The sequence below is a fragment of the Pipra filicauda genome, unplaced genomic scaffold, assembly GCF_003945595.2.
Source record: "Pipra filicauda isolate LSUMZ 115617 unplaced genomic scaffold, ASM394559v2 scaffold28_size6257848_pilon, whole genome shotgun sequence".
NCBI lineage: Eukaryota > Metazoa > Chordata > Aves > Passeriformes > Pipridae > Pipra > Pipra filicauda.
Window position 1 is genome coordinate 1,961,138 of NW_024104409.1, and position 15,649 is coordinate 1,976,786.

The following is a 15,649-nucleotide window of genomic DNA, read 5'->3' on the forward strand; positions in this document are numbered from 1 at the left end:
TGCTAATAAGAAGCTGGAAGCTTATATAACTACAAGAATATTTGGGGTGAGGGCAGAAGAGGAATCAGGTATTTCATTTTCTCGAAGATATAACTTTGAGGTGAGATTTTTTTCCAGGGGAATACAACCACTGCAACTATTATACTTTATATTGGGCAAAAATACTTTTATTAATTGTATTATATCAGTTCCTTCCTAAGAGATAGGTCTTAATCAACTTTCCATTTACAGTCAAACCTTGAGATTCATGGTAAGGCAAAAAAACACCAAAAAAACAACAAAGCCAGACCAACCCCCCAAATGGGCCTAAACCCATAATCCCCACACATAAATTGACAGAATGCAAAGATCCATGCCAAATGTTTCCACATTTATTGCATCTAGACACCTCCATACCTGACTTAATGACCATTTTTCACTGTGTTCACAAGTTCTCGCTTCAGGCTTTGCTTTCTCCATAATCAACTCCCTCCTCCTCTGAAATTCTAGTTCCTCTTCAGCATTTTCTCTCTGTAAGATAAATAACTCTTCAGACTGTGCACCACTGGAAATAGAACTATTTTTTTTTTTTGCAAAACATTACCTTAAAATATTTCTTACAAATACTGTGTTGAAAAGCAAACAAAGAAGTAAGCAGATACTATATAATTACAGTTCCAGTGCTAACAGATAGATAATGTAAATCTAAAACTACTTCATAAAGAATACCAGTCCACCGGTCAGCATACTGAAAAAATAATAAGCTGCATATATCACTCTGTAAAACTCCAAAAATATACTTCAGATAGTGTCTGTAACTATAGGACAGTACTCTGGAAAAACACTAATTGTTATTTCACAAAATATTTTGTGGTTATTCTTAATGAATGCACTGTTTTCTTAAACCAGAAGAGGGAGATGGGGGGGTCAGATGGTAGACAAGGATGCATAACTGAACTGGCATACATTACAGTTACACACAGGAGCAGGGAAACTACAATGAAAAAGTAAGTGATAAACCTAGAAAAATTTTACATATACAGATAAAAAAAACCCCACACAAACAATTCTATACATACGTTAAAGAAAAATGAGTTCTGTCCTCCAGCCTACTAGCTTTGTCCCTTCCCTACTTGGTAGATTATTAATTGATGAAATTGTTGGCTCATTTCCTGTTTTTCCCCCAAAAAATATTTTGTAATAATACACTCATTAACATACCTGACCAAGGGAAGCCATCTCCATCTGTATTTGACCACTATGTATGAAGACAAACAAATGGAAATATGTAATTCATTATGCAGCAACTTGAATATGATGCATCTAACAAATGCATTACTTTTTTTCTAAAGAAGCTGTATAAACACGCTTTACTGAAATTCTAAATCTGTTGCTGGTTCCATGGGATACAGATTCGCATCACTGCTCTCTGAAATATCTATGCTAAATCTGCAAGGTTTGAAACAAAAACACTGCACTGGGGTATAGCTTTTGCAACCATTCTGTTTAGCACTTAATTTCAAACAAATGGATATGTGAAATACTTTTATAGTCATGGTTTTAACCTGTTCAGTGTTAACTCTTAAGAACTGAAAGTGTCTCCTGATGCTTCAGTTCAGCAAAGCCACTTTAATGTTCTCATCTGCAAATATCACCCTGAGCAACGGCTTGTATCAAAACAGGACCTGTTTACTACCAACAACCATGCCATTATCTGCAGATTTCTGTATCTGACCTCTAGCATCCATTGTCCAAATGGAAGCCACAGACCTGGTTAGATATTCACAATTAATTTGCTCTTGCAGTGCATGAGAAAATGAAAGAAAGTAGTAAATATAGGAAAGGGAATATAGAAATATGAAGCAAACATCTGAAAATATTGTAAAAGAAGACTGAATCTGAAATCTTTTTCCTTCCCAGAACTGAAATGCTGCTTATGTGCATGTAGGATATGCAGATTTGAAACTCCGCAGAACACTAAAACAATAGTTACAGGACAAACATTTTACAAGTTTAATAATCATACCCATTAGTAAAAATATTACATGATTAGCCATTTTTAAAAGTCTCATTTCAAATTTACTGTAGTCTTACTAATGAAAGCACACCTGCATGTGCATAGGAAAACAGAGTTTCTGTATTTTATTGACCTTTTTAATTTTATAAAAAACCCTAAATATGTAGGATATACTGGAACAACATTTGGAAACGAAAATCAAAATGACAAAAGGCTAACAATTGGAATTTTTTCACTGTTGCTTTTTCTTCAAACAAATCTTTTCCTTTTTTAACTACAAAACTCTTCCCACAAGGTAATAAGCCTCATACAATATGCAGAAGCAATGGTACTAGGAAGCTATAGGAACTAAAGAGATTTCCTAATTTGTACAATATTTTATTAAACAAAAATACTCCTGATTCAAGTATTCATTATATGATTCAAGAATTCAAGTATTCTTTACATGATGCAAAATAAAGCCAGCTAACTGTGCCTCTAGAAATACTAAGAGGAGCAAATTTCTGTCCTAAAAGCACAAAGGTCTGCTAGGTGAAAATCAGTAACAAAATAGGCATTTCAAGTAAAGAACAGTGTAGTCACAAAAGCAAATAGCTGTGGTGAACTGGTCAAGGGAGGAAAGAGAATCAAGTATACTTAAGACTGGAAGTGACAAAGAGGTTTCTAGTCTTCAGAGAAATGAAGCTGTAAACCAGCTACCTCATAGAAGTAAGAATTAAACTGAACTTATCAATTTCTGAAGGTCGTTACACAAAGAAAAGCAATAGCAAGCATCTGGACAGAACTGCCTACACCACTATTGTTAGACTTTTCCAGTAGGGCAAGTATTTGTTTTCTTTTCAATACTTATTCCTTTGCTTAGCCACAAACTCAGAGTCATTCCACCTAGACTTCAGCCTCTTAAAACAGGCACCTAAATTATAAAATCTTGCCTTCTGTAGTCAGGGGAAGTCTAAACAGATTACTCAGCCTCTCCTCTTTCTCCTCTGGATTTCAGAAGACTAAAGAAACTCCATCACTAATTCAGGTACCTCATTTATGTGCTCCATTGAACTGGGATGAAGATGGGCCAGAAGACCTTCTCAGTCCAACAAAATACACCAACCATGAGTAAGAGGAAAATTTATATTCTCTAAAAGAACGTGAAAATCCTGGACAAAACATCAGAATATTACAGTAGTGTACATGAGATGAATGCCTAGGGGTGTCCTCATCTCTAATTTTAGGTTTCTCTTATACTTGAAATCTGCTTATTTTACTGGAAATCTTGTCTAGATACTCAGAAAGAGAATGCAAGTTTCCTTCTTAACTATCTTGCATACAGTGCTATGCTAACAAAGCACTTCATAACTCCAGAAAACTTTATCAATTGTCACTTAAAAGACTACTCTAGAGTAATTAATAAAATTTTAAAATATATTACATTAACACATCAGCTATTGTAAGCATACCTGTTGGAATCTTGTAATAAATCTACTGCTTCTCTTAGTTGTTCTATCACTGCTATATCAATAGTTTGTTCTTCTGATAAATTTAGTCTATAACAAAAAAAAAAGCATTCAAAGAAAAGGTATAACAGCAATTATCAAGGGTAGTCTGGATTTCAGTTTGTGAGCTGCATCTTCCAACTGGCATGCAAGCACTATAGAGAGAGAAAAACAGCCTCTCTGCACACCAGTATGTGCTGAATTTATGGAAAGAGTTTCTTCTGAAAAACAAATCCCTTAACAAATCCCCTCAACCTAAGACATACATAAACAAACAAATCTGATGAACTAAAACTTTTAGTATTCAATAAAATAGAATGTATTCTAAAATTGAAAATTTATTTACCAATATTTGACTCTTAACTGCACTCATCACATGTATTAACATGAACAGTATTAACATAAATACAATGAATTTTTTTTAAAGGCCAGCTTGCTTTCTTTTGCTTTTCAACATTTGTAATTCTTTTTGGGGTTTAGAAGTATTATCTCCTATTAGTTCTGCCAGTAAGGCTATTTCAGAAAGTACTTCTTTCCTTCCTTCAGTTTTCATTGCTGCATCATATAGGACTACGCTGTTCTGATAAGTGACAACTTCACAGTACACTGTCATGTTAAATTCCCTTTTCTTATGCATTCACCCCAGCAACTGATGTTCACTTGTTCTACTCTTGAATTAATATCTATGAGTTAATGATTGCTCCACAGCTAAAATTATGATAAAAGAAGAAAAAAAATGGAGGGATGTTTCCAATTAAATTGATTATTTAAATGCACATTACATTTAAATCTTACAAGTTCTGATAAAATATTTTGTTACCAATGCCTTTAATAAGCTAAATATCAAAATATCTAATAAAAAAGCTTGCATTCTACAAAGGTAAAATACATTACAGCATTATTGGTGCATACAAATTAATTAGTTGTAATATAACATCCACTCTATTCAGCAATAATACGTAAAACAATGAGCACACACAAAGTGAAAGGCTATGCATTTGTCATGCCTCTAAGTCTACAAAATTATTAACTGACAAGGAAATATCAGTTCTGGTCAAACTAATTAAGTGACACAGCTAATTACTTATAGATACATAAAAAATACTCACATTTCGTCTGTTTGCCATTGTATGTCCTCTTCTATTCTCAATAATTCATCACACTCCGCTGCTCTGCTCTGTAAGCAGACAAAAGCGACAATGAGAACTGAACTTTGCAATTAAGTAGGCAGATAAATTTTGCTTTCAGACTCTGCACTGACCTAATTTATGTAACAGTTTAGGTTGGTTACCTGAAGCAATTCAATGCTTCCACTCCACTCCTTCCTTTACCCCCTTCTAAAATACTGATTACAAGATCTTCTATTCACTCTTCAGATTTTATTGAGGTCAACAGCCCTTACCCTCCTTTAACAGTAAAAAGAAAGTCAAGCTGCATAAGAATTCTTCATTCTATGTCCCAGACTCTGCTTGTGACTTTCTGGCACATAGAAACAATGCTTCAATTAAACACGACCCTAACTCTCCCCTCCTACTTTCCCTCCTACCACAGCCAGATTTGTTTACAGAGCAAGGAAATTCCAAATACACAAACAGTGGCAATTATGTACTTCACCCATAATTATTAACAGAATTCATAAGTGACAATTTTGATGGCCATGAAACATTTTTTTAAAAAAGGAACAAATCAGAATAAAAATTGCATGCAAGACTTCGTATCAGTCAGCCAGTTATTTTGGGTTCAATGTAGGCATAAATTAGAGCTCCTACACCTATAACCATGAAGTTATACCTATTTGAAAACCTGACTCCCTCTTTTACGCTTCCACTTGGTGCTTTGCAACTGTCCCTTTCATCTCAGACAGGCAGGAACACTGAACTAGTTCAGCTGCCAATAAAGACAGAAGCTCTCTGAATGAATGTGCATTTGTACTTGAAGAGAATCAACAGCAGAAAAGAGAGGCTTATCCTCTCTTGTGTCATGTTTGGCACATAGTTGCATCACCCTGTACCAATAAATGCTGTCCAACTCTGCCATATGGGACACTGAGGAGTGTACCAGTTTCTCTAACATTCTCCAATGACAGCTAATTTGCCAGTGCCAATCCCTACTAGAGTGAATAAAGCCATTCTTTTCCATTTTTCTTCACCTTATAGGAACGAAGAATATGATTTTTCCTATAAGAAGAGTACACATCATAAGATAACAAAAATACAGCACTTATTCTAGAAGGTGATTTGATACAATCTGTCTTGATAGATCTCTCAATTTTTACTATAATGTTTAAAAAATTTAAGAAAATGTATTTTACTACCATAATACTACTTCAAAACTTTAGCCACCACAGCTAGCACAAAGTTGTCTTGCATTTTAGCAATGTAACAAATACAAAAAATTGCTCAATTCAAAATATAAAGCAAGTAACACAAAACATATCCACCTTTTTTTCCTAGAGCCTTAAACATAGTTAGAAAATAACTCTTACATATACTAGAAAGTGTTACGGGTAAATTGATTGCCTAAACTAATTGTAATAATTTTAAACCTACCTGTTTATTTTTGCTTTCTGTATCTTTTCACAACAATGAATATCAACTGCAGTCTCTTATACACTAAAATATATGCAGTTTATATTCCTGTTTGCTCTGCACTTATGGAAGTAGTAAAAATATTTCTCCCCCACTTAAAATTGTTGCAAACTTGCCTTCATGTAACTCATAAATTCAGTAGTAAGAGTATCCGATTCATCGAACTGGTTTACTGTTTCTCTTGACTTATCATTGACAATCAAGTGAGAAGATCCTTGATGGAATTCCACTAGTAACAGCAATAAAAAAAAGATAGAAGAATGATTTCTGGTTCAGCTCAACATTTGTTACTCAACATAATTTAACTGTATTAAATTATAGAGCTCAAAACCAAAGTTTAAATTCAAAGCATATTAAAAACTTCAAACAGGTTAAGTAAGACTTTTGCATTGTAAAGACTGATGCCAATTCATTTCAAAGTTGTAATAAATTAATACCCTGGGCATATACAGTTGTCTATCTGAAGCACCACAGCAGGCATTGATGAAGTCAGTTTTTAACTACACCAAGTCTGTCCTGCCAGTACTGGTACAAGAACACAGCTGGACAGCTACTGAGTTTTTTAAGACATTCAGATGTCACAGCCAGGGATGTGCAGTTGAATGTAATTTCAGAGTTATCATGCTGTAATGAAGGGTCAAATGCTTACCAAAATTATTCAGAGCCTATGCCAATCTCTTGCCTACATATAGTATTTCCAGGGATATGGTCCTATAACTTACCCTCTCCAGTTTGCTAATAAACACTGTAGGATATAATACTTTTACTATCTCTCTCTGTATTCTTTTAAATTCCAATGAATATCTCAACTGAAGTTCATTTAACTTAAGTGTGTAAAGGCTGACCTATTTATGTGGTTGCCATATGCAATTCACTGACTTCCTCCTGCATTTATCATTAGTATGTGCAGAACTTGGAGAAACATTGTTTTTTGGTATGTAGTATAATTTGGAAAAATATAAGTTACTTTAAAAAATTTAGATAAAATTACACCGTCTCAAAAATCTGAAGAGCTTTAGTTGTTTCCAGAGGCAAAGCTGACTAATAAAGTTTTACATATGCACTAAGTCCAACTATAGAAATGGACTCTGATACTGTACATTTGCTAAATTACTGCACATTGATATTACTGGTTGGGAAGCATGGTTTAAAACAACTTTCACTTTTTTCCCCCCAGTCAAAATCAGATCTTACTAAGTCTTGAGACACAGTGTAACAAGTTTATTGGAATTGTTATGGAAAACTACCATAAGGACTCAGATTACACAACTGCATATGCATGCTCAAAACCTTCTGGGTAGGTAGGCAGATATGGAACCAACAACCCCCGTATTTAACTTCCATGGTTTTTACATTCCAACCTTTTCTTGAGTTAGCATGATGAGCTGAATCTTCCTTTATAATATGATCTTCTTCCATGATGTCTGACATTGGAACATTAAAGCTGACATTATCTTCATCACATGGCTGGGAAAAAATAAGAGAAACACTAGTTCCAAACTAAACCTAGACTGAGAAAAATGTACATACTGAGAAGAGTGCTCACTAAACAGTTGCCAGTTAACATGGGAGAGGATACTAGAGCATATGACCAAATCCTGTTGTAGGAAGTTGTAGTCATGCTAAATACATCCTCACAGGTTTGCCAAGCAGAACAATTCATCTGTCCTCTTTTCTTCTCTCCCTCACTGCTCTAGTCCTCCCCCTGCAGTGACACTGCTGCACTGTGCTGCTCTCTGTGCTTTCCTGGGCCAGTTGAAAATAGGACCTCCTTGTAGCCACCAAAGTCTGTACAAACAGTGAGTCTCTTATCACTTGTCCTTGTTTTCTTTCCCTCCAGGACTCTTCTTCCCTGCTTTACCATGCAGCTTGTTAACTGAATGCCTTAAGGTGAACAAGATGAACTTTGTAGACCGAAGCAATATCTTTAATTATATTAACTGACAGAGTTAAAAAAAAGAGAATAAGACTCAAGTACAATACTTTGTCTTGGTTTAAAAGCTCATCCATATTTTTTCAGCTTTATTAGCTGGTACAATAAAACACATTACTTATATCTACAGGGTTTTTCTGTCCATGACTTTACAGACAGTGGCTGCACAAAGAGGCATCGATACACTAGGCTTCACTTCTGTCCAAGGCCACCAAAGCTTTGTTGCTCTGCAGGGCGAGCAGCAACCTGGCTCGAGTGGGACCTGCTCATATTCTCTCCTGAGGTGAACTAGAGCAAAACCACAGTTTGCAGAAGAAGCCAAGTCTTTATTCTTAATTCTCCTGAGAGACAGAACTTACCACAAAGAACTGTCTCAGAACTTTGCAAATGTTATTTCCCAACAAACTCACGGGTGTTACTCATTCTTTAAATCCTCTATTTCTGTAACTTGCTACTCTGCACATACATATTCCATACACGCATTCTTGTAATTACAGCTGTTATAATACATATATAGCAGTTCGTTCCATATCCCTTCAGATTATATATTTTAAGGAAATATTTCTGATGTTGTCAGCTCAGACCATTTTAACAAAAGATCTCCAATGGAATGGGAGAGTGTTACATCCAGTCAGTTAATTCCATAGTTGCTAGCTTCTAGTAGAACTATGCCATTCTTGCTACCTTTATATGTTCATATTCCAGGTAGAAAATATTTTCTTAAAATCCTGAAGCTAAGGTTCGTGATAAAGGATGGAGCAAATCTATCCTGTTTCTAAAAACTGCAAAGATACATGTGGTTATTCCTATTTTCCCAGAATACCTTGGACTTAAAATATTTTGTAAACATGGACAACCATGAATCTTCTTCCTTATAAGCTGCATGTTATTAATGTGATGAATTCACTGGCTGCATTCCTCTGCTTAAAGGGGAAAAAAATTCAAAAGGATGTTCAGGGACTTCATAAGGCATTTTCAAAATAAATTATAAATTTTAAAATTAATTATATTTTAAAATGAAATAAATTAATATCTCAAATGGAAAAGACACAAACCATGCTCTAAGTATTCTAAGCACAAAAGTCACTGTTCTTTTAGATCTGAAGCAATGATAACCCAATAGCTTAAAAAAAAAAGACACACACAGTATAAATTCATTCAGACAACCGATGTTACAGTGAAGTTCCTTCTCTGTCTTTCAGACTACATCTCATGTGACATTTAAGCACTAAATTTAGTTATTCTAGATGAAAGTTCGTGTTTTGTTAACTTTTCAACCAGAATTCAAAAATAGTACAGTAAAATGTTCCTATACACACTACTACAAGCTCTGAATAACAAAACAGGGGGTTTTTTCTCAGCAGAGTAACACACTTCAAGAAAAATATTTTGGAGTGTTGGTATAAAAAAAGTCATGGGACATTCAGTTTGGAAACAAAGCAGGCTATGTGTCACTTTCAAGACCTACAGAATTCTGTAACTGATTTTCCAGGTGTTTCCTGCCAGTATACTCTGAAACAGAAACTATCCAAAGCAGCCTGCAATAATACAAAAGTATTGCTCCTTCACACGTGAAATATTGTATCTCACTTCCTTCATTCACAGTTTTATTTTTTATTCAGCTAGGAACAGAAGACAATAGACATATAAGAATCAAAAATACCTAACATTATTCTGACATAGAATTCAGATGATGCACTTTGACAGAATGTTCATATACATTCCTGCTGGTACTAATGCATCACTCATATGGGAAATAAAGCACGGGCACCATCTGGATCTTAGCAAGTACCCTCTCATTCTAATGAACTGTAACAAAAGAAAACAATAAGGCCAATGTGAGATTGAAAACGAATCAAAATGCTAGACTTTTCCTATAAGATGAAGTACAGGAGTATGCTACCTTAAAGCAGAAAATGCCTTTAAGTTGCTGTGATCACTTTGACAGCAACACTACAAGATATCTTTCCCTTGAAATGCCCAAGATGATTGTAGCTTTGAAAATGGATGCTGTAAGGACCCTACCAAGTCAGACAGAGATACATAACTAGTATTCCCTCCTAGGCGTATTCAACCAAAGCCAATTCACAAGCTTCCTAAAAAATACATTAGTATTCAAACAAGTGATTAATTTAAGTTACTGTTTTTAAGTTACACACGTGCAAAATGACACTGTAGTATTTCCTGTAAAAGACTGGGAACTCAATAGCCACTACCCTTTAGACTAAATTACCATATTTGTATTCATAAAAACCCCTAGACATGTTTTAATGATCATTTTATCACTGATCATTTAATGTTCATCTAATGTTTGGTATGTAGCTTTCTGACTGTAACTGACAATGTATGTGAATCTATATTTGCAACATGCTAATATTTCTTGCACAATTCTCATGTGTTACACAGGTATTAAAGATCTCATCAGAAGGACAGTGAGTGGTAAATTTATTACCAAACGCATTTGGGATTACTGATCTCAGCATCTATTTCTCCTTAATAGCAGAGCAGTAGTCAGGCAGGGATGGAATGAGTAAACAGTTCTCACATAAAAAAACCTTTGTGCTATTAAAAACGTAGTGGCACACTGTTAGTTGTCTTTAAAATATTTTTTGCAGCATTTAAATTGCTACATTTTGATTACAGGTAATACGATCTATTTTCTAATAGTGGTAGCTAAAGAGGAAATTCTGGAATAATAGTTCTATTAACAAGCTAAGTTAGCTTCAGGAAGTGTAAAAATGGCAAAACAGTTTGTAAGTGCCTCTGAATGGACTACATGCTCTTATAGCTAGAGGGAAACCATTAGAGGTTTGGCTAGAAATCATTACTTGATTCTCTATACATTTGTTCCAAAAGCAACAGAATCCCTTTTCCTCAAAGGAGGAGACAAACACTAAAGAATCATTGTAAAATTATTTTAAATAGTGAGAAGGTCATTATTCTATTGTGACCCAGATATTTCCCATAAGGTCAGATCACAAATTCTGTCACTGTATATTTCAGAAAGATCATTACTGAATTATATTGTTAATTATGTACTTATTTATCCTTATTTATTCAGTTCAACTCCAACTAGATTTAGTGCCCTGTTCAGCTGGGCAGCACCTCAGAAGAAAAGGTCTAGGAAAGTCAGTTCTAACTGCTTAGGACAACACTAGTCCCACAAAGCTATTCTTTCTCTTTGTTCAGTCAGACATCATAGTTCATAAAACAGTTTGAAGGTTTATTTCCAGCATTGTCTAACCTCCTGCACTACAGCAATCTGCCATAACCCCATCACAGAACATATTGGGACTGGGCACTATTAATTCCCAACAGGAAAGAGTTATCAGTCAGAGAGAAATCAAGTGAGAAGTCGTAAGTCTGTAACCTGTTGGCATATTTCCTTCACTGAAAACAGCAGATGTGGATTCTGGTTTGGTTCTCATTCTCTAGATCACGTAAACTGCCTGAGAACTGTAGTGAATTTTCATTATTGGTAGGTTGTTGATCACTTGGAAGCAAGTATCTCACTGCCCTCTCCGGATAGCGTACACACAAAAAGAATTTAAAATATCCCAGTCTCCTTTTATCTTTATTTCAGCCATTTCTTAGTGAGAAATTTATGTCAAGGATATGGTTGCAGAGTTTTTATGGCTAAAAATCTATTCAAATTAAAAATATAGGCAAAATATGAGTGCTGGAAGGGGAGCTGGATGCAAAGAGCAAGTAACTTACCTCTGTTGCTGACAAACGTTTATCACCATTATCACTACCAACACCTGAATCTGAGTCCTTTTTACTTGGGTAGATGTCATCAATGCTAGATGTGAATAAAAAAAAAAAAATAAAAATTGGTAAAATCTACCATAGCATTTACATTCAAATTCTATCCTTGTTTCACTTAAATCAGAGCAAATTTCCAACCAGTCTTAATAGTTGAGGGTGAAATAGCCCGGTACAGTTAAAAACTAAAAATTTACAGTCTTGTAGTAGTAAAATGGATCAGATGGAGTGGCTGGTTAACCTAAGGATTAATGAAAACAACAGAAATCAACTGGTATAAGTTTATTTTTGTCTATAAACTAGGCAAAAATGCTTAGTTACTAGCTAAGTAGCACAGGAGTCCAACTGAAGCAATTTACTTTGGGAGAAGCAACCAAAATAGCTGAACTCAAACTGGAGTCAACTGATTTAATTGTAACCATTGATCCATTTAAAATATCTCCCTGCAGCTTAGAGTAACTATTAACACAGAAACCTCCTTTTTGTGCTTTAAAATAGACTTTGAAATTTAGGTTTTTAAGAAAATTACTATAATAATGGCAATTGCTCTCTCTTCTGGTTTCATTACCTGATATGCCCTCTAGTCATTTTGAAGTACACTATTAGATGCAATACTCTCATCATCTAACTTTTTTTAAAATATACTTTTTTATCTCTTCATTTGCTATCCTGAAAGCTGCAATATTGAATTCAGACTGATACGGCAATTTAAAAAAGGGGCTTTATGAGTCTTCACACGAATAAGGTATCTGATTAATTCATCCTAATCTTAAATTACCTCTTAACAGTAAACACTAAGGATTTTTTCACAGAAACTGCCTATGGAAATCCTAACTGGGTTTTTCATTAGAAGTATAAAGTTATGCTCTGAAATAAAAATTTGGTAATTATTATGTGATAGAGCATTAGGCTGTTAGTTACCAACTGATATCTACTTTGTACTATCCCTTTACCCTAACCTGTAATCTCCACTATGATCAAAATATCATACAAGATATGACATTCCTGTCAATTCTCTCATATACTAAAACAGAAAGCCAGGAAGTGTCTCCCAAATGGAAAACCTACTCTTCATCCTGGATTCTTCTCACCTTCGAAATTTACCTGATAGAAATTCAAAAAGATGTCTCCAAAGGTACATGGAGAAAAACAGTTTGTTTGAAACCTTATATAGATGACTGAAAGAGAGATTGCATAACAGCTCTTGTTTTTTCCCCCCAGGGTTTTAGAAGCCACATCTCTATTATTATTCACATCAACCCTTTGTTTTTATTGAGTACTTCTCTCCAAAAATATCATACCTTCTCTGATTGGTTATATTATACTGCCCACATTAGCAAAGAAAGAGCTGGTTGAAAGCTCATTTCCTACTGGCTATGGAGCATCTCATAGAAAGGAGGTGCTTCACATTCAGTTCCTGTCCTTAAACCATGGTACAAGATGGTATTTCCTAGATGTTTGATGCAAGACACGAAAGATTTTGTCCTTCATTCTGCTAACAGATTAGCACGTTTCACTTTAAAAGCATCTCAACATTCATGCGGTTCTCTTTGCTTGACAAATAAGACTTCGGATGAATTAAAAATTATGTTGCAAATGTATAACAACATATACATCACAAAACAATACAAGAAATTAAAATTTATTTAGTGTGTTAATAGGTTTACAAGAAAGTTTGAACACCCAATGTTACTTGCATCTGAATTATTTTTAATATATTACAGGAGGCCAATACTAAGAGGTTAGATTTAAACTAAGGTTCACTTTTAAATTCTTAACAAACATGTTGCTAACTTCATTTAGAATTGATTAATATTTTTTTTCCTAAGATCTTAGAGGGATTTCACTAGAATAAAAGCAAATTAATTTAAATTAAAGTAAAACAAATCTCTGTTCAAAAAAGCGCACTCTGAATAGCATCTAAACAAACAAAACTTGTGAATCTAAAGATAAATATTATTTAACTTTGTTTATAAGTGTTACATGGAAAAACTAAGTGAGACTTTCATACATACCTCTCTTCCACAGGTTGTGGTAAATGCTGTGGTTCTATGGCATTAAGATACAGCGAGTCTGCTGTTTTAATCTGACAGGCTTGCACAGTCAAATATTTGAATATATGCACCTTACCCTTTGTACAAATCTGTTAGACAAGAAAAAAAAGTTAGTTTTATAACTACAACGAAAAAAATAACTTATTTCAAATGTCACTTAGCATAAACTTCCCTGAAAACCAAATACTACTATTACAATGAATATCACATAAAGAAAAATGGATTTTATTCTTTTTTTAATTACTAAGTACTTCAATTATCTAATCAATTATTTGTGTGTACCAGTAAAAATACCCTCAGAGATGAAGACAGAAAACAAGAAAATAATGTAGCCTACTTTAAAAAAATCCAAATGGGCTTTTAACTAAAAAAAGTTACATTAAATATATGGTGCGGCCTATTACTAATGATAAATTGAATAATTACTTCCCAAAACTAGTCAATATTGACAGTTAATTAATTAGTGTGTCCTTTATATTCTTGGTCACATCGTTTTTGCTAGTGGCCAAGCATTCTTTTGATGGATTTCACCTGCATTTTAGAATTTTTTTTCTTTAAGTGCACACTTCAACTTGCTCTGTTTCTTTTTTTTAGTTTAAAAGCAGCATCACTATTGATTACGAAAAAACCATTTCTCCAATGGAATAAAAATTCTTAAGTATTTCAACAGCTGTTAATTTAGAACAGTTGTAACTTTCAGAGATGCAGAGTACAGGTTCCATTCATTTATTATCACTATTACTCACTGTGGCCTACAGTTCAGAACAAGAGTTTGATTTCTTCGTGTATCACGATCTATAAACTTACACTATGAAGTTAAACAAATTTCACATGGATTATGTTCTAGACCATTTGCATATCTTTAAGTTAATAATAAATCACTGCAGAACCTCCTAGAACTGGATTCTTATTAACAGAGAGAAAAATTATCCAGGAAATTTCTCACTTCTCTTTTTCAAAATTATATACGTATTCTGACATTAGGTTTCATATGCAGATAGGAATGAGAAAAATAAACAAGCAGCTAACAGAATGGAGATCTTCCAGGTGTGTGTTGGTTAAAGGGTTGCACAGACTCATACACAGAACACAGTACATTTTCATGTCTTATTTAGATATTTCCTATTTAGATCTCAACAACTAATGTCTGTGATGACTGAAATTCAGAAGCTTGCAATTGCAGAACATGACATTTTATAGTCTATAATTTGCTATCATCCACCCAATATTAAGGCACAATTTAAATCATAGCTGTTACTTACTTGTGCTGGTGGAGATTGCAAAGGATTATTCTCAAGCAGTAATACTTGTAACTGCACCATCTTTCTAAAACAAATTGGAATCACAAGCACTTTATTGCAGGAAAAGTCAAACTTTACCAAGGGAAGATGCACTAGTTCTAAAAGTAACAAAAAGGAGAGAAGGTGTTATATCTGGTTTTATTTTTGCCATAAAATAATATTTCTGAATAAAGCTTCTTTTGCCTTCAGGAAAAATACAAACTCAGGGAGGAATAAGTTCAACATTTACTCCATTCAATACTAGGAAATGAAAAGCACTATTATTATGCAAGTGTTCATAAATATTAAAACCAATTCTTTGAAATATCTTTTTTTCCTGAAACTCAGATGACAGTTCCCATATTGCATTCAGATGCCTGTGTAACTTAAAAGACGCCTAGAATCATAAAGATAAGACATTAAGAACACCTCACACACTGTTCTTCAGTGAATACCACAATGTTATACTCTGCAAACTCAAACAGAATAATTCTGAACACAAAGTAATTACTACCTTTTAATCATATTTACTAATATGAGTAAAAA

At 34.1% G+C, this 15,649-nt stretch overlaps 1 protein-coding gene across 6 annotated transcripts in view; it reads right to left on the reverse strand.

Moving 5' to 3' along the window:
• LRCH1 (leucine rich repeats and calponin homology domain containing 1) overlaps positions 1 to 15,649 on the reverse strand; it is a 117,952-nt gene that overhangs the window by 36,381 nt on the left and 65,922 nt on the right. For 4 of the 6 annotated variants that reach the window (XR_003540557.2, XR_003540559.2, XM_027720259.2 and 1 more), the window contains exons 5-13: positions 15,086 to 15,222; positions 13,785 to 13,912; positions 11,722 to 11,806; positions 7,433 to 7,538; positions 6,188 to 6,300; positions 4,593 to 4,660; positions 3,448 to 3,534; positions 1,201 to 1,237; positions 397 to 510 (exon numbers count right to left, since the gene is read on the reverse strand). Coding sequence is in view for 2 of the 6 variants with exons in the window: in XM_027720259.2 (XP_027576060.1) it covers positions 397 to 510; positions 1,201 to 1,237; positions 3,448 to 3,534; positions 4,593 to 4,660; positions 6,188 to 6,300; positions 7,433 to 7,538; positions 11,722 to 11,806; positions 13,785 to 13,912; positions 15,086 to 15,222 (875 nt within the window). In the remaining 4 variants the exon portion in view is untranslated. The remainder of the gene's footprint in view (positions 1 to 396; positions 511 to 1,200; positions 1,238 to 3,447; positions 3,535 to 4,592; positions 4,661 to 6,187; positions 6,301 to 7,432; positions 7,539 to 11,721; positions 11,807 to 13,784; positions 13,913 to 15,085; positions 15,223 to 15,649) is intronic. The other 2 variants (XR_003540558.2, XR_003540560.2) reach the window with 1 other exon arrangement.